The 22,477-nt window shown below is 35.3% G+C and overlaps 1 protein-coding gene across 2 annotated transcripts in view; it reads left to right on the top strand.

Annotated features, from left to right (window-relative positions):
• The window catches only part of LOC110448495 (galactose-3-O-sulfotransferase 2-like), an 18,469-nt gene extending 542 nt beyond the window's left edge, over positions 1 to 17,927 (top strand). Inside the window, exons 1-3 of one of the 2 annotated variants that reach the window (XM_021494761.1) lie at positions 3,210 to 3,352; positions 7,418 to 7,474; positions 13,098 to 17,927. In XM_021494761.1, the coding sequence (XP_021350436.1) occupies positions 7,434 to 7,474; positions 13,098 to 14,274 (1,218 nt within the window). In that variant the 5' untranslated portion in view covers positions 3,210 to 3,352; positions 7,418 to 7,433 and the 3' untranslated portion in view covers positions 14,275 to 17,927. Of the gene's footprint in view, positions 1 to 3,209; positions 3,353 to 7,417; positions 7,475 to 13,097 lie in introns of those variants that run through there. The other variant, XM_021494760.1, reaches the window with a different exon arrangement.
• The last annotated feature ends 4,550 nt before the right edge of the window (positions 17,928 to 22,477 follow it).

The raw sequence follows: 22,477 nt of genomic DNA, 5'->3' as shown, positions 1-22,477 counted from the left end.
GTTAATGTTACATACGGTCTAAACTAACCCCTCCACACTCCCTCCTCTCTCCCCCCCCTTATGTTTTATCCTTCCGTTCTGTTTTCGTGTGTTACAACTCAGCATAAAGAAATGAACTATAAGCCTATACATAGCCCATTGAACGGAATGGTTTTAACGAGTAGTACATGTATGTATAATTGCTTTTACTTAACTCACTCGTTTTCTATAGGTAACTGTTAAGACGCTAAGTAACACACAATAATGGTTTTAAAACCATAGGGTATTTGTAATTTATTTATTTACTGGTTTATACCAAATACAAGGCAGGCTAATATTCAGTATCTAGAACACCCTTTGTACACTGTGAATATTTAAACCACCAAACATTCGGTAGTTCCGTAATGGCCATTTTCTACCTATCTGTGATGCATTTCCATGTACCATACAGACTTAGATCTAATCTAATTCCGTGGTTTAGCCAACACTTTTTTAATTTAGTAGCATGTAATATTAGCTACTGCAAATATATTCCAGAACAGTAGTTTACCATAAGGGATTCCAATATAATGTGAGCTATATTTAGAAAATTTGGACAGTTATTTTAAAGAAAGAATCAACGTATGTGCGTGCATTAAAGTGGAATATATAACGAGGGTAAGAACATGTATATACAAACATATGTTGATTATATCTATTCCATATTTGAAAGAGTGTTGGTCTGTTGGAAAATAATACACGATCTATCATTCAATAGTACGGTTACTGACGAATGAACATAGTCGTTACAACACAAACGTGGTAGAATATTGTGTAATGACGGTTCCTATACTCGTTCTTAGATTCTTGACCACCAAACGACAACCACGTGAGTACAGTTTCTCCGTAATGCCTGTTTTGCTTATCATTTGCTGATAACTCCATCGTCTGCTTAGTGGGTAGCGATACAAGTATTTTCGCCGTATACTGCATACAAGGCGAATTAATTAAATGTTACTTGTTGGGGTGTTTTGTGGACTAGTGTTAAATTCAAAATTATTATGTATTACATGCAAGGAGGCACGGTAGTGTATAGTGGTAGGGCGCCGGGCTCGTGATCGAAGGGTTGCGGGTTCGAGTCACGGCACGGCAATGTGTTGTATCTTTCAACAAGATACTTAACTCTGCTTGCTCCAGTCAAATCAGCTGTATAATTATTGAATGCTAGCTGTGAGCGCCGAAATGGCTTCACAGTATGTATGCTCCTCAGGGAGTTGAGAAAGATATTGGCTGGTTGTAAAGGCACTATGACCACGGATAATAATTTGTGAACAGCTTTGAGACGACCTATATAAGAACCTCGAATTATTATTATTATTAGAGTAAAGTGAGGTTGTAAGCTATTTCCTAATATTTTTTTATAAAATTTCTTTTGTCGTTGTATAGAGCGGACACAGGTGACCTTTTCTAGTCATAGCGACACGTGTCTTCTCGTACATGCTGTTATTGTTTCCTATATTGTAGTGTTGTGTAGTAGTTATTTGTCTGTCTTTTTTGTAACATCAGTGTCAACATGGCTGTCAATTTATAAAAGAGATAGACTTATACGAATTAAATTGATCATTGAAAAGAGGGAGGAGGGTGATACAATTAAACTTGTTTTCCCCGTTCATTCATCAGTGCAGTGTATATATACATGCAAGTAACACAAGCTACAGATATATACGATCAAAATAACCCCTTTCACCCCTATGTTATTTCAGTAAACCCATCCATGCATTTATCTGGACAAGTCCATTATGGTCTACAGTGGTGAAAGGGTTAAGGCGACAGTGTATCAAGAGTGATTTCCCTTTTTTGACTATTTTATACGGATTTTTGGCCGTCTTGGTGGGTGACACATTGCACTACGCTCACAAGCGTGTTGAGCTTCTCCATGTACATAAAAAATTCAAGGACAGGTTTAGTGACTAGGGCGTCCCAGTGTTGGCTCGCATAGATCACAGTAGGCCAGTCCTATTACTGTATCTGTTTCCTGCTTGTTCCCAGGGGAAAAGGAACGACAACTCTGGGAAGAGATTGAGTGACGACCGTAACCCTAGATGGCCCCGATAATCCTAGCTGGTTCTCAACAAGCAAAGCACACATCATTTATGGTTTGGCTCGAATCTGTAAATAACAACACGCTTCTAAAGACAAGCTTCTACCTAGCTACCTCGTCTCTATTTGATGGGGCAGAGGGGACAACTGTTCATACCTGTGACGTCATCAGACAGGGATAGGCAGAGACTTACAAGTGTATTAGGATAAGAAAAATGCATGGTCAGACCAGGGTTCGAACCCGTGACCCTCCAAACACTAGACGGACGCTCTGAGGGAGGCACGGTAGTCTGGTGGTAGGACGCCGGGTTCGTGACCGAAGGGTTGCGGGTTGGAGTCACGTTACGGCACTGTTGTACCCCTGGGCAAGATACTTTACTCCGCTTGTTCCAGTCCTACTCAGCTGTATATGAGTACGTGGTTGGTCAGTGCTAGAATTGTTGAATGCTAGCTGTGAGCGCCGAAATAGCAGCACCGGCTGTATGCTCCCAAGGGAGATGAGAAAGATAATGGCTGGTTGCAAAGGCCCTATAACCACGGATAATAATTTGTGAACCACTTTGAGAGGACCTACGAACTAGGTCGTGATAAAGCGGTATATAAGAACCTCGAATTATTATTATTATTATAACCAAATGAGCTACCCGGTCTAGTACCGCTATATTCCTCCCTCCTTTAACAACGTCTTCGAACCCGAAGACACACGAGACCCTATTCCACCTTCCGTTGGTATATTGTACTTTGGCGCCAAATGTAGAAGGATAGGGAATATGAAAGGCCAGACCGGTGTTCGAAACCGGGAACCCCCGAACTCTCTTAGACGGACGCTCTTACCAATTGAGCTACTAGGGCCTGTTTGTGTTTGCGGAACAATCGGTTTGTCTGTTTATAAATTTAACATTTTCGTGTATAAATCCTGGCGGTCCTTGCAAATGTTCATGAAGGCGTTGCAAGGCTTGGTCAAGTCTTGCCTGAAACAAATCAGCTTCAGATTACTGGGTCCGACCTTATTCCATTAACGAACAACTCTGGTCAAACCGATCCAACCGTTTGGATCGTGATAAATGAAAGCGGCCCAGTGGTCGTCGACACTTGTAAACAACAAGGAGTTGCGTACAGTGTTTTGGTCGATTAAGGAAGGAGAACAAAGCGCGGTACACATTGGAAGACTACAAAGAGGAGGAAGAGACTTTAGAATGATGTATCCTCATAAGCAGGGAGGTTATATCTGTCCTGCCCTTGTAGCGGGTCAACGAATAGCTCCCTTCATGTAGCTTATCTGATGTGTTGCCAGGTTAAGCACAGTTATTGACGACACCACCCAGTCTATTTTAACAACTGACTTCCCTCCATGGCTTTGCCTGAAGTTTATCTTCCATCTCATTTCCATAGCAATATGTTGGTCTATTCAAAACGCTATACAACTAACCATGCCACTTATAGTATTTCGTATCGTATGACGTGATTTCATTTAGCGTGTTTTTAACGACCATTAATTGGCTTTAATGATCTGTCTTGTGTCGATGGGCCAATAAGAATGTGAACGATAACAACTATTTTTTTTTATATATTTTTTGATTTTTTGATTTTTTGATTTTTTTTTCAACAGTACATTAAACATAACACATCATATTTCAGTCGCACATTCTTAATTTTCACATAAGTTTTTTGTTTGTCTTGACATTTTTTTAACATTCTTATATTATTACATCGATTTGGGTACCAATGCAGAAAAACAATTATTTTCTTTATAAGTTTGAAACAAGGTACATAAAATAATAGTATATGCATTGTAGTTGAGAAGCAAACAAATACAAAAAAAACCAGAAAAAAACCCAGTTTGACTATTTCCACATTGAGAAACCAGGATATTAGGTGTTATGTACCATTGTACTGTTTTAGAAGAAGATATAGGAAAGAAAAGAGTAATAAAGAGAGAGAGGATTTGACAAGGGCTTATTGTTCGATATTGTGTAAATTTTTGTACATAGACTACTTTAACAGGAATTACATTGGTACTATATTATCATAATTAATTTACATTTCAGTTATATGATCTGCAGTAATCTTTACCATTTTTTCCATTCCCTTTTTAAATTAGTGAGATAATTTTCAGCAATGTATTTTTGAGTATTGTAAAAATCTTTAATTACGTTTTTCAAAGCTAAAACTGATAGACCAGTTTGCAGACATCTAGCCTTACAAATATATAGTTTAATGATAAGAAGTAATAAATTATCAACATTGTTTTTTTTCTATCATAGAAACCAAACATAAAAGATTCTTTATTAAAAGCAAATGGAATTAATAACACATCTAGCAATGATTTAAAATTTGTTAAAAACACTTGTACTTCTTTACATTCCCATAATGCATGAACTATAGTTTCTGTGTCAGTTTTACATTGAAAACAATATGGACTATTAACAAGACCTATTTTATAAAGATATGAATTAATAGTTAAAATATATTGATTGATTCTAAATTGAAGCCACTGTAGTTTTGTATTTTTACCAATTTTGAAGGGAATGGTATAGATTTTCTTCCATATCTCTGTGTTAAATTCAAATATTTCCTCCCACTTCCTTCTTCTGGTAGATATTGTATTATTTTGGCATAGAACATGGTAAAAGTTTTTAGTTCCTTTTTTGTGTTTAAGAAAAAAATCCAAATTAATTGGGATATATGGATAATCTACATTCAAATTAGAAACATCCTCATGTGAAATGGATTTCTTTATTGAATTAATGACACCTTGTTAAGTGAGAAAATTTGTATGAATGTCAAATTTCTCTGTAAACTCTTGATGGCTGTAAAACAATTTATTTCTTCTTTCTTTAATTAAGTCATAAACTATTGTTACCCCTTTCGTATACCATTCCCTATAAAATGTACTCTTGTTTTGTATTTTTATTGATTTATTATACCAAATGGGTGATTTGAGAATATTTACCTTTTTGTTTCCAAAATTTACAACTTTTTCAGCTAGCTTGCACCAACTTAATAGCACATCTTTCCAAAATATTTTTTTACAACTCTTCTGGTATTTTAGCATATAATCAGTACCACACACAATTAGCTATAATATTTCTATTTCCATATAATTAAAAAAAATATGCCACTTTCCTTCTGTTGTATATAGTCTCCTAATCCAGGTTAATTTTAAAGATTCTATAAATGATTGTAAATGTAGCATTTTGAGTCCCCCTTCCAGATACTTCTTTATAACAATGTCTCTTTTTATTTTATCTGATTTGCTGTTCCATAAACAAATATAAAGTTCAGTATTCAGTTTTTTAATAAAGCATTCTTCTGGATTTGGTAAAGAAATAAAAAGATGATCAAACTGTGATATAGGAAGGGACTTTATGATATTAATTTTTCCTATTGGTGTTAAAATCCTTCTATTCCATATTTTAATTAATGCCTTGAGCTTTACTATTTTTTTTATCGTAGTTTAGTTTTGGAATTTGGTGCAAGTCCACATTAAATTCAATGCCAAAAAACTGTAAATTTTGTGATTCCCCATTGTAAGTTCCACTCTGAAAAGTTAGTATCATTACTATATTTTTTACTGCCAATCCAAACAACTTGTGTTTTACTTTTATTTACTTTTAATCCAGAATTTTTGCAAAGCTGTTTAATTCATTAAATGATTCTTTCATAGATCTTTTTGTACCATCTAATATAATTGAGGTATGATCTGCATACTGAGATAATAAAATAGGAACATTATGTACATTAATACCTTTGATATTCTTATTAAGTCTAAATCTTATAGCAAGTACTTCGACACATAAAATAAATATATAAGGTGCGATTAGATCGCCCTGCCGACAGCCCCTCTTTATTTCGAAAAAACTTGAAAGATGTCCTCCCTGATTAATAGTAGAGATTGCATTAGTATGTAAAATTGTTATCCACCTACATATATTATTCCCAAAATTGAAAAAAAAAAACTGTGTTTATAAAATCCCAACTAACAGAGTCAAAAGCCTTTTCAAAGTCTATTATTAAAAGCATACCAGGAATTTCATTTTCTTCTGCATACTGCATGATATCATAAATTAGCCTTGTATTTTCCCCTATATACCTCCCTGCAATAAAACCAGTCTGATCCCTATTTGTTAACTTATCTAAAACTGTTTTTATTCTACCTGCTATTGAACCCGATGCTATTTCATATATTATGTTTAGTAATGAAATTGGCATACAATTTTTAAAAAACTGCCTGGGTTTGTCTCCCTTGGGTAGTCATGTAATTATACCCTGTCTTTGAGTTATAGATAATTTTCCATTCATAAATCCGTAATTGATAGACCTTATTATAAAATTACTTAATTTCCTCCAGAAACATTTTAAAAAAAATCATCTGTAAAACCATCTGACCCAGGACTTTTATTGTTTTTCATATTTTTAAAGTAGTTGAGGCTTCGTCTAATGAAATGTTACCCTCTAATAATGATGATTCTGTTTTATCTAGTTTAGGAACATTATTGTTATAGGTATTTAAAAATGCATCTAGATTAACATCTTCAATATTACTATTATTTGAATATAAATGTTCATAAAATAATTTAACTTCATTTAAAATATCTTCCTGTTTTCTAATAATTTCCCCATTTCCTTTTTCTAACATTGGAATAATTTTCGAAGTAAAATTTCTATTTTCTAAATTGAAAAAATATTTTGTTGGTTTTTCTCCCTCTTCAACCCATTTAGCTTTTGATCGAATGATATAGCCCTTCATTTTATGTTGCCTAATTCTTTCTAATTCCTTCTTTTTTTTTTCTTCTACTTGATTAAAATCTATACTGCCATGGGCTTCTAGAGAATTAATTGCTTCAATAAGATTCTTCTCTTGTATATTTTGCTGCTTTTTCTTTTAAGATGAATACGATATTGTTTTGCCCCTAATTTCAAATCATAATGTCTCTAAAAAAAAGTTGATCATTAATTTGAAATTGAATTTCATTGTCAGAGATAATATTTAGATTCTCAAAATTGTAAACAGGAAGAGCGTACTGTAATTTAACTTCAGAAATAGCAACTATTCAAACTCATATTCATAAGATTTATCGCTTTAATAGTTCCCAACAATAATTCTTCAAATACACATTTACATGTTAAGTATATCACAATATGAAATAAGAGAAAGCTGGAATGGGGTCTTATGTGGGATGTGAAGATATCACAGTTGTCTAAATTGGTGAATTATCCCTTTTATATTGACCAAAGGAGCACACTGATCATTCCGTGACCAAAGGACAGGAGAGTGTTTTGTGATAGGTATGTAACCGTCTACAGGCGAACTGTAGTACATATTATATTGATCTATGATTAAAATCTTCTCTTACAGACTGTACGAGTTGACAATGCGCTTATACCTGAAGTATGCTACACAGGCCGTCATTATGTGAGTAAAACCTACTGTTTTGGTATGACGTCATTCTGTGAGTAAAGGTTACTGCTTTAGTATGACGTTATTACGTGGAAAAATACTGCTATTTTGATATGACGGTTTTATGTGGATAAATCCTACTCTTTTGATAAAACGTCATTATAGAAGTAAATAACTACTTTGGTGTGACGTCATTATGTGAGTAAAATAACTACTTTGATGTGACGTCATTATGTGAGTAAAATAACTACTTAGGTATGACGTCATAATGTGAGTAAATCCTTCTATTTCGGTATGACGTCATAATGTGAATAAAGCCTACTTTTTTATTTGACGTCATTTTGCGGATAAAACCTGCATTTTTGGTATGAAGTCGTTATGTAAGTAAAGCCTACTATTTCGGTGTGACGTCATTTTGTGAGTAAAACCTACTTCACTTTGGTATGACGTCGATTTGCGAATAATGCCTACTATTACGATATGACGTTATTATTTTTGTAAAGCCTACTTTATCGGCATGACGTTTTTTTGCGAGTAAAGCTTACTATTTTGAAATTACGGTATTGTTCGAATTATAGTAAAAAGTGGCCATAATTGTGAAAAAGTAGACATGGGACATAAATTGTAAAAAAGTAGACATAAATTATGAATGGTGTTTCTTTTATTGGATCAAACCGTTCATGTAATAAGAAATGGGTCTGAAGATAGATGCGGTAAAAAGTAGACATACATTGTAAAACAGTAGACATAAATTATGAAGAAAGTAGACATATCTTGTGAAAAAGTAGGCATAGGACATAAATTGTGAAAAGGTAGACATAAGTTGTGAAAAAGAAGGCATTGATTGTAAAAAACAAAGACATAACTTGTAGAAAAAGTAGACAGCATTATAAAAATATAGACATAAATTGTGAAAAAGAAGGCATAACTTGTAGAAAAAGTAGACAGCATTATAAAAATATAGACATAATTTGTGGAAAACAAAAACAGAATTTGTGAAAAAAGTACACATGAGTTCTAAAAAAGTAGATATTAATTGTAAAAAAATAGAAAGAAATTGTAAAAAAGACATGAATCGTGAAAATATAGACATGAATTGTGAAAAAATAGACATTAATTGTGAAAAGTAGACATAAATTGTGAAAAAGTAGACATAACTTATAAAGATGTAGACCTAGATGGTGAGAGTCGCGTCGTCTATAATGGATCTTTGTCTTACAATAAACTGAAGATGCTAACGGTATTCAATGTTACGTAGTTATATAGAACGATCATTATCCTAAACACAAATATACAATCAATGTAATAATATACAATTTAGGACTTTTTACTTCGTGAATGCGCTGTAACATTTACCTAAGGAAGAAAGCTAGTCTCCTTCATTATTCCTTCCTCATGTTAATATATCACATCATATTCACGACGTAAAAAGTACATAACTGTTTTATCATATAACAAGGAATTGAAGTTTGGGGTATTTCCAATTGCTTTATTTAGAATGTGATAATCAACAGATTTTTGCCAAATCTGGTGATTATGACATACACGGATGAAAGTATCACAGCCGATCAGAAGCAGTTTACATATAATTTATATAATAATATTTGCTAAATATTGGAGGGATGTTTGAATTAATATGAACATTATCAACCATATATATATTGTTTCCTTCAGGGTGGTATTTGTAAACTAAATTGTCTTTTCTAAACTGCATTTTTTTTTTTTTTTTTAAATCATGAAATATAGTACATTGAAATCTTCTAAATCCGACCCTCTTAAAAACAGACCGAACCGGAGCTTAATCGGTCTAGCCTCATCATTGTAAAGACAAATTCGTGACAACTATATATGGCCTGTTAATACAACATTCCAGCTGACGCGAACCGAGAACTTGGCCTCAGGGAGATACCTGTATCTGTTTATCAAACTGTTTACGCATTGTATCAAGGGCTCTGTACGTGGGGTGTTCTCGTTTCCCCCACTTTTTATATAACAAAGGAAAATGTTGATTTAGGAAGACAATGGCAAGCCAATTATGGTCTGTTTCATACTTACTCCACAGGTAACTTACCTGTGTGAAAGTTACCTGTGCGACTTGTAGCGTTGTTGGGTAAAAATAGGGTTTTAATACTTTTTTGAGGTTCAAATATTTCTATATATAATCGATATATTTTTATACTTATACATATGTAGAGTTTACAGTCAAATATTTACATTACACTTTTAAACAGATAATATAGAATATAACAGCACTACATAAGAGTTCACAATATATTACAATTTTAAAATACATTACCAATATTCACATATTAAGAATAGTAAAGTTTAGTAATAGCAATCTCAAATTGACCCCCTCAAATGTATATCATATCTCTAATTTAAAGTCCAAGTCCAACAGCCAAGAGGCAGACGTTGTTATCTATCCCAAATGTAAGAGATGTTATCTTTATTTGATACTCATATATCATGTGAATCACGGGTGTGAAGTATGGAGTTATAGTCCTGCAGATTGAAAATATACATTTATTATTTTTGAAAACCGTATTGGGTGTCAGGAAAACAGTAACTAATGCCGTGGTGTATTTTGAACTTGGTCGNATTTTGAGGGCCTGTTACGATGAACTTTTAGAGCTTTATAACAGGAAACCAAATTGTAAAGCAAATTGGGTTTATCATCTGAGACGTGATTTGTGTACGTTGGGTTTTGGAGATGTGTGGTTGGCACAATGTGTACCAAATGAGAAATCTTTTTTATTATTATATATACAACGCATAAAGGATAGTTTTATTCAGGAAATGAGAAACATATTCGAGACATCTTCAAAATGTTTGTTGTATAAACACATTGTTGACCGTTTTGATCTACAATGGTATTTTACAAAACCGCTATTTAGAAAAAATAAATGTATTCTTGCGAAGTATAGATTGCAAGCACCACATAACCTTAATATAGAGACAGGTAGATATAATACAGTGCCTCGAAAATGTTTAACTTATTAGAAATTTAAGTAAGTACTTGATTCAGGCAACTGTTCAGAAAAATCGTATATTATGAAATATAAGCTGTATCAAAGTCTTGCTATAAACGTCTTGTTACTGTATAATGCGATTGAGATCTATGTCTTTTACTTCACAATGAGTTATAATCTCATTTCATTATATAATATATAGTACTCGTTCTACCTTCATGTTGAGGTTGTATGATTGACTTTGAAGTTTTGTTATTTCCTAGAAATTTGGTTAGATTTAGGCTTTATTTGTATTATTTCATAAAGAAGTAAATTATGCTTCATAAGAGTCCGCTAAGTTACCTTAGGAAAACCTTAAAGTTTTCCCAAACTGATGACAATTTCATAATTCATAAATATTATGTATGGAATTGAATCTATTGCATATGTTCTCGGCCATTGTACAAGATATTTGTTAAGTATTTATCTATATGTATATTTCTGTACGCCTATAATTTATGCAATGTGCATTTGGTAATAAATTGAATTGAATTGAATTAGCATAGGCCGTGATCACTTTTAGCTCACATGGATGGAAATGATAGCTTGGATAATTATAGATGTTCAATGATTTTTATGATAGTTATAAGATACTTATAACATCTAGGAATTTTGATTAATTAACTGATTAATTAGCTGTTAAACATCACACTCTTGGTCACACATTACATTCTTACATTTTGTACAAGGTAATGTAGGCATCTTATTAAATGTTACAATAATAAAGATTATTGTGGGAAACAACATGTTAACAAAGTGAAATACAATACCTGTCATGTCAGTGTCCAAAGGATAAGAACTTAAAAAACTATCCAAATAAATTATTCTGCTATTAAGAATTATACCCTCTCTCAAAGGGAGAGCAGATGACCTGGGGGATAATGGAATTTACAATTAAAGTAATTAAGGTAACTGAGTCTGATGAAGATTTTTTTTAAACTTTTAACCGTAATCCCCATTTGGGTCCCACCCCTCTAGTCCCTGGGGATGGGACAGGATCTTATTTTCTCATACCATCTAATCGCCATCTGGTATCATAATCATTCCAACCAAGTTTGAATATTTTCCTGCTGAAAATGGACAAATATACCCAACAGTGTTATTTCCTTATATAAACTATAGTAAATTTTACCCCCTCCCCAAAGGAGAACAGATGGCCCGGGAATATTGAAATTTACAATTTAAACAAAGCCCCTGATGATCTTTCCATACATGCAGAGAAATTGACTGTAGTACCTCTGAATCTGGAGAAGAAGATTTTTTAATATTGGTTAATTTTGCCTTTCGGGCCCGCCCTGGCCCCTGGGGTTGGGGTAGGAATCCCAATTTTACAATTTGATACCATCTTCCTCCAAGAGTGATTCTCACCAAGTAAGAATAATTTCCTACTGAAAATGAACAAAATATACACAAACGTGTTATTTCCTAATATAAACTATAGTAAACTTTACTCCCTCCCCAAGGGAGGACGGATGGCCCAGGGTTACTGAAATTTACAATTTAAATAGAGCCCCTAAAGATCTTTCCATCAATGCAAAAAAGGTGACTGTAGAACCTCTGAGTCTGGAGGAGAGGATTTTTAATATTGGTTAATTTTACCATTGCGACCCCACCCTGGCCCCTGGGGTTGGGGTAGGTATCCCAATTTTACATTTTTATAGCCTCATCTACCAAGGATGATTCTGACCAAGTTTGAAAAAAAATCATCCACTGGTTCTGGAGAAGAAGTCGAAAATGTAAAAAGTTTACGCACGACGGACGGCGGACGACGGACGACGACGGACGAAAAGCGATCAGAAAAGGTCACTTGAGCAAAGCTTAATAGTTATTAAATTCCCTTTGCCCAAATATGCTCTTGAACAAGTTTAGTTAAAATCCCTTAATCAGTACAGAAGGAGAAGGATCTTTAATTTTTTCCTCTATTTCCCCTAATGGGCCCCACCCATCTGCCACAAACAAGGAGGCCTACACACCTCAGTTTATACAAAATTGATTCTTTTGCCCCTAAGCATGCTTCAGACTGCATTTTGTTTAAATCCCTTCACTTGTATAGTATAGTAGAACAAAATCCTCTATTTCCCCTATACGGGCCCGACCATCTGCCCCCTTAGTGGCCACATCCTCTGTTTATACAAACTTGAGGCTCCTTTGTCCAAAGATGCTGTTAAAACAAATTTGGTCAAAATCCTGCTATTGGTTGAGAAGAAGAAGATTTTAAAAGATTTACCTATTTGGCCCCGCCCCTCTGCCCCCAGGGAGACTATACACTCCGTTTATACAAAACTGAGCACCCTTTGGCCAATGATCCTCGAGACTAAATTTGGTCAAAATCCTCTGAGCCGTTCAGGACAAGTAGCGTTTTACAGGAAAAAGTTGACGGACACCGGACGACGGACGCTGCGCCATGGTATACACTCACTTGGTGGCCCTTTGGGCCAGGTGAGCTTGTTTCAAGATGTCGATGGTTATCTCCTTTTGCAAAATCTGAAATATGCATTCAAACGCACAGGCAATACTTATCTGGTAAATTTCATCGGCAAATGAAACAGGTAACATTTGGAAGTTGCATCAAGTCCAACTTGAGTATAAATTGAAATATCAATTATTGTTCTGCATTTTTTCTGTTTCAGAATCTTCATTTGTACATCCATCTGGTATATACTGGACTCTCAACCAGCAGAACATATCGTCCATGGAAGAGATAAGGCATCTTCGTCGTCGGCACAATTGCAGTTCACGTCATCATCTAAAATTCAACGAACTTCACGGCGAACATCGCCCACCAAGAACGTTGTATTTCTCAAAGTGCACAAAGTCGGCGGATCAACGTTGATGAACTTGTTTTATCGTTATGCCGATTCTAAAAACCTTAATCTCATGGTCCCAATCGATACTGAAGGAGATCACTGGAATTACCTGGGCTTCAACACAACTTTACATCCGAAAAACATAGTTCCTCTTCCGCGCGGTGAATCATATAACATCTTGTGCAATCACGTGCTCTATGACAAACAGGCATTTTTAAAAATCATGCCAAATGATTCTGTGTATATTACCATTCTTCGAAACCCCGTTGGCCAGTTCGTCTCTGCTGCAATGTATTACAACTTCCTATCGTCATTGGAACAAGAAGCGAGAAAACATATTGGTTTACAACCGATTCCGGAACTTTTCCATGAGTATTTTACCAACAGAGATAGATATTCAAGTGTAAATTCGTATCACGTGAGAAATAAAATGTCACATGATCTTGGACTCCCGATGTCTCGATTTGATGACAAAGTGTTTATAGAACGATTTATACAAAACCTGACACGTGATTATGAGCTGGTGATGATGATGGAGTATTTCACGGAGTCAGTGATCCTGATGCGTCGCTTCCTGCTCTGGACGTTAGAGGATGTCATTTTCATCCCATTAAACGTCAATATGAGAAAGAAAAAGAAAAATGTTATGATGTATAATGATGACATAGACGCGCTATCAGAATGGAACTACGCAGACTTTCAACTGTATAAACATTTTGAACAAAGATATATGCAGCAGATTGAAGCGGAAGGGCCTTCACTGCAACAGGAAGTGACGTATTTTAATGACGTTTTAGAAAAGATCGCTGCGTTTTGTGCAAGTGATAAAGAACTATATGCAGTAACAGAATCCGAATGGTCAAAGGCATTTGATGTCTCTAAAGAACAATGTAAAATGATGACTTCCGATGCTATACCCGTTATAAAAACAGCTATACGAAAGTCACGAAAACGGTTCAACACGTGGGCAATGTCGAATGACGTTCAGGTTTTGACCTAAAAACAAGTATCACCCTTAATTGTTTTAATTTCTTTTCTTTATGCTTGTTCTTGTTAATGTTTTCGTTTTTTACTTTAGCTGGGTTGCCAGCTGACCTTGCAAGATACCGTCCCGCTCATTTATAATGCCGGTATTCATTGTGTAACTTTTTTGAGAAAGGTAACTCTTGTATGTTTAGCAGAAAAACGACCAGCACAACACTTCATAATTCTCAGGCAGATTTATAATGAAATAATTTGTTTTAGTTTAGCAAGTGTTTTGAGTCCTTTTTCCTCTGTGGTGTTGTCTTTCAAAATTAATATGTTAGACGTAATATTTCTATGTTTCAAAGTTTTAGTTCTCAGTAGTTTTTATAAACGGAAGCAGCAGAAATAGGGCCCAATACGGGGGACATATGGCTAAACGTTTGAAATACTTCTTTCTCTGTACGAATGGAGAGATTTTAACAAAATGTGGTTTAAAGTATCATTGGATAAAGTGAAATAAAATTTGTATAATGGGAGGATATACAGACAACTCTCTAAAAAATAATTCTTTGATTGGAATCGGACCAAATATGAACAACAGCATCCGTTAGCCAAGTCAAAATCAAATCAAATCAAATCAAAATTTTTATTTAGAGTCGGTACATGGTATAACAATACAACATTAGCTCTAAGGAGCTATTAAAACCGACTAACATACAGGACATACACATTGCATAATAAAACAGTTACAAAGTCAATACTTCACTCTTACATCACATTTCATTTTCAGCTAGGTTAGCACTATCATTTGTTAAAAGAATATGTACACAAGTAGCTGTTTAAAATAGCAGATATCAGTCTAAAAACATGGGGTGTAAAAGCATATTTAAAAACCTTGTGTACTTGTATGAGAGTAATAAGTGATGCTATGTTGTTGTGTGGTATATTATGTAGGTTGTTTGCATGTGACACATTTACATTGTGGTCCGTACACGCTGTTTATAAGTGTTTTGAATTGCGAAAGTGCTGTTGCTGTTCGAAAGTGGTCTGGCAGAGAATTCCATATTATTGGTGCTTCAGATCGAAAAAAGAGGTGTTTTGCCATATTTGGTTGTTCTTACTTGTGGTATGTCTGCGGTGTTGTGGTATCTAAATGAGTATGATGAGGTCACGCAGGTATTTGGGTGTTTGTTTGTTTGTAATTTTGTATACTTCGATTGCAAAATTTCTGAGGCGTCTAATTTTGAGGGATGGTAATTTTGAGCGGGCTAATAAAACAAGAGGATTAAATATTGCATAAACGGATGGTTAACAAAACAAAGCTTCATAGATAAAGTGTCGTTTGTAAACGGATGCTATATTGTCAAACCTTTGTTTAAAAACGGATGCTATATTGTTAAAACTTTGTTTACAAACAGATGCTATATTGTCAAACCTTTGTTTAAAAACGGATGCTATATTGTCAAACCATTGTTTAAAAACGGATGCTATATTGTTAAACCTTTGTTTAAAAACGGACGCCATAGTTAAAAACAGAATCAATATATGTTACATAGCGGGCGGCCACTATATATGTACACATATGACCACAGTGACAACGTAGAGTATCGAACGATTGTTCAAGCCAAGACAATCTGAGTTATCGCCCTTGTCATCATTCGAAGGGAAATAACTCGTTCGTGTTTGCAAGTACGAAAGTAACATATTTCAAATAGCGGCACTGAACACAGTTATACTTCTCCTTATTCAAGCGAACCGGGAGTGTAAAAACAATCAAAGTTTTAACTGTATCAAAATGCGCTCTAAGAAGCTATCAACAATGGCGTCTACAACTATATGAACTATTGTATGAAGTCTCGTTCATGTTCTGCTTAAATAAAGTAAAAAATTGTCCTAAAATATTGACATATAGTTATGGAGAATTCATGTGCCAATTTCTGAAAATAATGATATTTTGCATGAAACAGTGAAACCACAAATAGAGTAGGGGAAAACGTCACCAAAGTAAAGAGTTGGATAACAAAGTTAGATCTTCATATAAAATGAGACGGCACCATGAAAGGGAAATAACTCGTCCATGCTTACAATAGAGGTTTGGGTGTTGTTTGGAGCGAACATGGTTATATTATTTCTTCAAATAATTTACACCTACTTTATATGTTTTGACATATTGGAAATTGAATAAAGCATAACCATGTATTGATATTTCACCCAAACCTAGGTTTTCCAGTCTTTATTTATACTTCATATATCTTATGTGTTCCCGTGGAAATATGATAACTCATGACAGTTAATATTTATATTAAAAGATTTTAATATGTTATTATGTGTCAGGGAGGTGCATCGGCGGCGTGAATATGTATTCAGATATTCTGGTTTCACAGCACTCGTATGCTAGAGGGGCCCTTAGGAGGTTCCCCGTTCGTGGCCTCACTCTCGGGTTTGTTGTGATCGGGGGCCGCAGCTCTCTACCAATCAAATCCGAGTATAGGGTTCAAACGTGCGGGGCCCCTCCCATAGCGTCACTTCAGAAAATATATTCAAAGGGCTAGCCACGCGCAGTTATTTCCCACCATCCCTCCCTGGTGCATTGCATAGTATGGGAGGGTAACTTTGTAATTTGTATGAAAGCGTGTTTTATGTATATGTTAATTAAATTCATGTGTTCTTTTCGTAAGTAGATGTAGAGTAACTGTAGACAGGCATCATACTGGTTATAGTTAAATTAACTGAGCAAGCGTAGCACATCTCCACTATTGAGCGAGGAGGGAGATGTGAGCATAGCGAATTAGCGAACATGGTTACATTATTTCTTCAAATAGTTTACACCTACTTTATATGTTTTGATATATTGGAAATTTAATAAAGCATAACCATGTATTGATATTTCACCCAAACCTAGGTTTTCCAGTCTTTATTTATACTTCATATATCTTATGTGTTCCCGTGGAAATATGATAACTCATGACAGTTAATAGAGGTTCTTTTAAAGGAGTCTTAATTTAACCGGATTTATTTTAAAGCATAATAGGGGTATTCTATAAATGGTGGGAATTCAAAGACTATTTTAAAAAAATCAAAAAAATCCAGGTACTAGGACCTGTAAAACTTTTCGATTTCTTAAATGAAATTCTATGATTTTTTTAAACCAATGCAAAGAAAAAATCAGATCGAATAAGTCGACTCGTTTTTCCTTAAACCGTTGATAATTCCAACACAGAATTTGCCTTCCATTTTGACACGCCTTATCTGTAACGTGAACATTAGTTAATTTACCACAAAAAGGACAAAGGCCTGATAGTATTCATCATGTTTATTACAAAGCACTTATTGTAGGCCGCTGTTCTTCATATTACCTTAGCCAGAGAGACATGGGAATCGATAATTTGTTACAGCTAAAGTTAAACCTAAACAGATGTGTTCGGAGTAACATTAAGTTTTTTTGGACTTTGGATTGGCATTTTACCCGAACGTTTTCCTTAACCCACAACTGAGAGGTGTAATATTACTCTAAACATCGCAGTTTAAGTCTAAATACAGCTGTAACAAATTCTCAGGCCCCTGTGACCCTAGTGTATTGATTTTTTGGTTTTGTTGAGCAACATTGGGTACAGAATTTGATGATTTATTTTTATTTTTGCACGAGTTAAAAGAAATGAAAAGAGTTTACTGAATACAATTATAATATATAAGCTGTATTAATTTTACAACATTTATGAAACATGTTATTTCAACTTATATTAATAAAGCATTGAACTGTTTTTGTATGGTATTTATGATCTATTTGAATAACAAAGCTTTGCAAGCAAACAACATAATGTGAATTAATGATAAAAACAGAACGTCATATGTTTGACTCGTGGAACAGTGTAGAGGTGTATGTCTTGCGCTATTCACATTTGATAGGACGTTTACTTAAGTATTGACACAACTTTGCAAGCAAACAACTCATAATGCGCTATTGCGCATTATGTTGTTTGCTTGCAAAGCTGTGTCATTCAAAGAGATCATAAATACCATACAAAAACAGTTCAATACTTATATTTACGTTTTCTCTGCCTCTTATGTTCTTTTTTAACCTATAATTCATATTTAAAATGCCCGCCTTATCGACAGTAAAGTCCACATAATTACGTTCAATAGTTTGAACAGCGTGTTTGTCGCGTGTTGATTGGCAAACAAAGTAGTACTTTGAAATTTTAACAAACACTTCAATGTTATTCCACAATTCAGTATCAATACAATTGCGTATGATATGTCTATAGGGTGATTTAAGTTTATCAATAGAACTCTGAGCTGAAAGTTAGATTTGAAATTGTTTCGATTTTTCCGCGGAACAAATTTAGCGCATGGATAAATACAGTGAACACCGTAAATCCGACCTTGCCCTCCACGAGGGAGTTATTTTTGGAAGTTTATTCGAACTATCCAGACGTGAATTTATTTGTTGATTGTATGGGAATCTGACTACAGTCTGTAGATTCTATAACAGCATCGTAATTTGACATGTCATCAGAAACTGAGGAAACAGTGGCTGCGAGACGCGTGAAACTGATAGCGTTTGAAGTGAGTGATCTTGCGACGGAGCCCAGGGGTTCATTACAAATGTCTGAAATGTTTATGTGTGCTGTGACTCATATCAGTAGGTCTGTAACATATGTGTCAGTAGGTCTATAGAATATGTGTATTTCAGGCATTTGTAACGAACCCCTGTTGATCAGTGCAGTGTAACAGACGATATTTCTGATAAATTGCATGAGCGTTAAAATTGTTTCCGATGCCGGCATTGGTGATTTCAACCGATGTGCATTTTGTACGATATTGCAGACCTTGGTCTTGTTTTTGTTGCAATAAAATTGTTTTTTTATTTTATTTTTTATTTTGCACATAAATTAACAATGACATTGTCAAATCTCACAATGCCTAGCGTTATTTCAGCAGCCGTCATGTTTATTTACATTGGATATTGTAGATCCTTCAATGTTTTACTCGACAAAAACCATGTATGGTCATCACGTCAAGGGTGACTATGTACATCCGTGCAGTGTGGAGCCTTTGTGCGGTTAAAACTATATACAATCGGAAAAGTCTATTCCACCTCTCCCCTGACTGCCGCCTTGAAGGCGTCCAGGTCCTCGATGCTGGCGACGCTGGGTGGCAGGAGGTTCCATGTTGTGATGGTGCGGGGGATAAAAGAATGTCTGTATGCGTTGGTTGCCATATGCGGAGTGTAGAGTTTGTAGGGGTGGCTGTTCCTTGTGGTTGTGACGGTGGAGTAGGTAGGATGGTAGTTGGTTGGTACTGCTATGCGGTGGTGTAGAATCTTGTGCATAAATATGATGTCCGTTATCTTGCGTCTGTGTTCCAATGTATTCCATCTGAGGTCCTTTATCATCTGTGTAGTGCTGTCAGGTTTGTTGTAGTTGAGGGGCTTTTTTAGTACGAATCTTGCTGCGTTTTTCTGTATCTGTTCTATCCGGTCAGTGTTGTATCAATACGCTAAGAATTATGTCTCGAGCTGAATGGTAATTAAAGTCCCATCAACGACACAGCTTTCAAAGAGGCTATATAGTGACAATGCCATGCAAATGTAAATATTCACTCTTGTTGGCGCGGGTGTTAGCGCGCGGGTGTCTTCATATATATTATATACATGTTTTATCTACCTTGCTCTGTGTCACTATCTAAACCTATAAAGTCAGCTGTGATTGATGAGAAAATAAATCCGAACCGATAATGATGACGTCATTACAGTTTTGACTAGTCCGAATTATTCTGACGTTTTATCGACTTTTTGTTTATAACGGTCTGGCGTCGATTAACGCCAGACCGATATAAAAAAAGTCGATAAAACGTCAGAATAATTCGAACTCAGTTTTGACGTGATAAACATAACGATAGATATAGCTGGCCAGTACTTCCTGTTAGCTGTTCAATATATATAAAAAAAATACCTATCGCAAGTGAAGAACATAAAATTCAGATATAAAATTGTCAAAATAAATAAAACATAAATATACGATCCAGAATGGATTACAAAATGCTGGAGTCCACATACAAGGCACTGAATGGAACAGCTCCTCAGTACCTACAGAAGCGTGTTACCCTGTATCAGCCGTCACGGTCACTGCGGTCGGAGTCAGAATCTTTGTTGTGTGTCCCAAAATCTCGTACTGTGACCTACGAAAACAGATGCTTTGGGAGGGGTTCGGCTACGTTGTGGAATAGCTTACCATCTGCTATTAGAAAGTCAAATCCCCTTGCCAAAGTCAAGAGGGACATCAAAATTCACCTCACCTCTGCGTTTTAGAATCCTTGCAAAGACGTCATGTAAATACCACCCTTTTATTTGTTCAAGTATGTGCACATTGCTTACTTAAAAGTATAAAAGTGAAATTATAAGTGATTGTAAGCCTTTGTTTTTTGTTTTCACAATTATAACCAATCAATATGTTGTAAAGCGCTTTAGAGTAATTTTACAAATATATAGGGCGCTAAATAAATGTTTTATAGTATTAATGGAGTTCTATAAGTCTTTACAGGGTTGCAGACTGATATTTATAACACACTAACACGCATTATTCGATTTGTCAGCAATTCTTTATGAAGAGTTCTTTTTACCTAACCAAAATCATTTTCCATGTGACGTTTCGATGACTAGTACGATATGAACACCGTCACCTTCATGCACAATCAGGAACCGTCGGCAGTTTCCGTAAACGAGAAAATTCTCGTTTACGGAAAGTGCCGACGGTTCCCGATTGGCGTACGAGTTGTCCACAAAAATCGATGTCGATTCGGCTACGCTGTAAGTGTATGCACAATTGTTGTTATATATGTACCGAAATGACTCGATTCAGCTACGCTTCGAAACGTCACATAGAAAATTGTATTGGTTGTGTAAAAAGAACTCTTCATAATCAATACTTACCAACATGAAAAAAATATCTAGAAGTGTCAGCAATTCTGTTTCTGAATTATAGGACCATAACTCCGAAGAGAATTATTTTAAGGCTGAAATAAAGCTCGCCCAAGTAAGAAAGACAACGGGTTGTGTCCCCTGACCGGAAACACGTCACTAAACGTTGAAATTTCAGGGTAGTCATAACAACTGCTTTTACCCATTGTCAGTAAAATGTGACAACATACCGTCTCAAGCATTACGTACACACAATCATACATACAATACGCACACTGAGACAGGTCCTTAAATGACATTAGTTGTTATTAGGAGGGGCCAAACTGCCAAAAATATTAAGAAATCGTGCTCAAATGTGACGTGACGAACCCCTACTTTACTTTATGTGCTAGAAATTAGAATTTCGAAACAATTCAGAATATGTTTACTTCGATATTGACTTTCGAAATCTGTGTCTCTGTTTCTCATGTGACAGTTTCACAAATAGGAAAAACATCGCTAAATCTATATTTTACAACCGCTCTCAACATTTCAAACTATTTAAAAACAAACAAGGTCTGTTTGTTTTCATTAGAAATCTATTTCGTAAGACAAACACTCACGCGGATTAACGGAATTCCTGCCATTATTTAATTTAAATGTTTTTATTTTTAGAATTTTAATATTTAATTTTGTCTGACAATTGATCAGGATGGCGCTGAGGTATACTATAGTTAAGATGAGCTACTCTGTTTTTCCGCAGGCAATACTTTTCATTATTAGAAAAAAAATCCTCATGCACCTTTGACTTTCAATATATGCCACCAGGAAAAAGAAATTCAATGAAATGAATATTCGAATACATTTAGACTGAGCCCACAGTAAATGTGCCATGTTACTCGAACATCTTTCGCCTGTCACGTTATCTGTGGCTATATTGACACTCGGGCTTATGAAAAGACGATACGTATCCCCCCATGTATCGTACACATCGCGTAGTGTTTAGTCATAATAACTAATGCCCTGAAGTGTAAAAAGAAAGATGCCGAAGGGATGGCGGGAAGAGAGCCAAACGGCAAACCTCGGGGGACTCTGCTACGCTCTATAGTGTTGGAGGAACGAGTCACCCGAGGAATTCCGAGTGGGAGAGTGCACGTTTTTTTAGCGAGAGTAGCGAAAAATGACAACGAGTGGTGACATCTTACGGACGAGAGAGCTAGGGAAGGACAGGTCGGCAAGTGAACACTTGATATAACTTCATAAATACAAGACGATCATGAGTTTTGTATTTCGGATTCTTTTTGTGGTCCCTTTTGCTGAACTATCCCCCCCCCTTTAA

Source organism: Mizuhopecten yessoensis, unplaced genomic scaffold (genome assembly GCF_002113885.1).
Source record: "Mizuhopecten yessoensis strain PY_sf001 unplaced genomic scaffold, ASM211388v2 scaffold4105, whole genome shotgun sequence".
NCBI lineage: Eukaryota > Metazoa > Mollusca > Bivalvia > Pectinida > Pectinidae > Mizuhopecten > Mizuhopecten yessoensis.
Note: the sequence above shows the minus strand (reverse complement) of the source record. Positions and strands in the feature narration are given on the sequence as shown.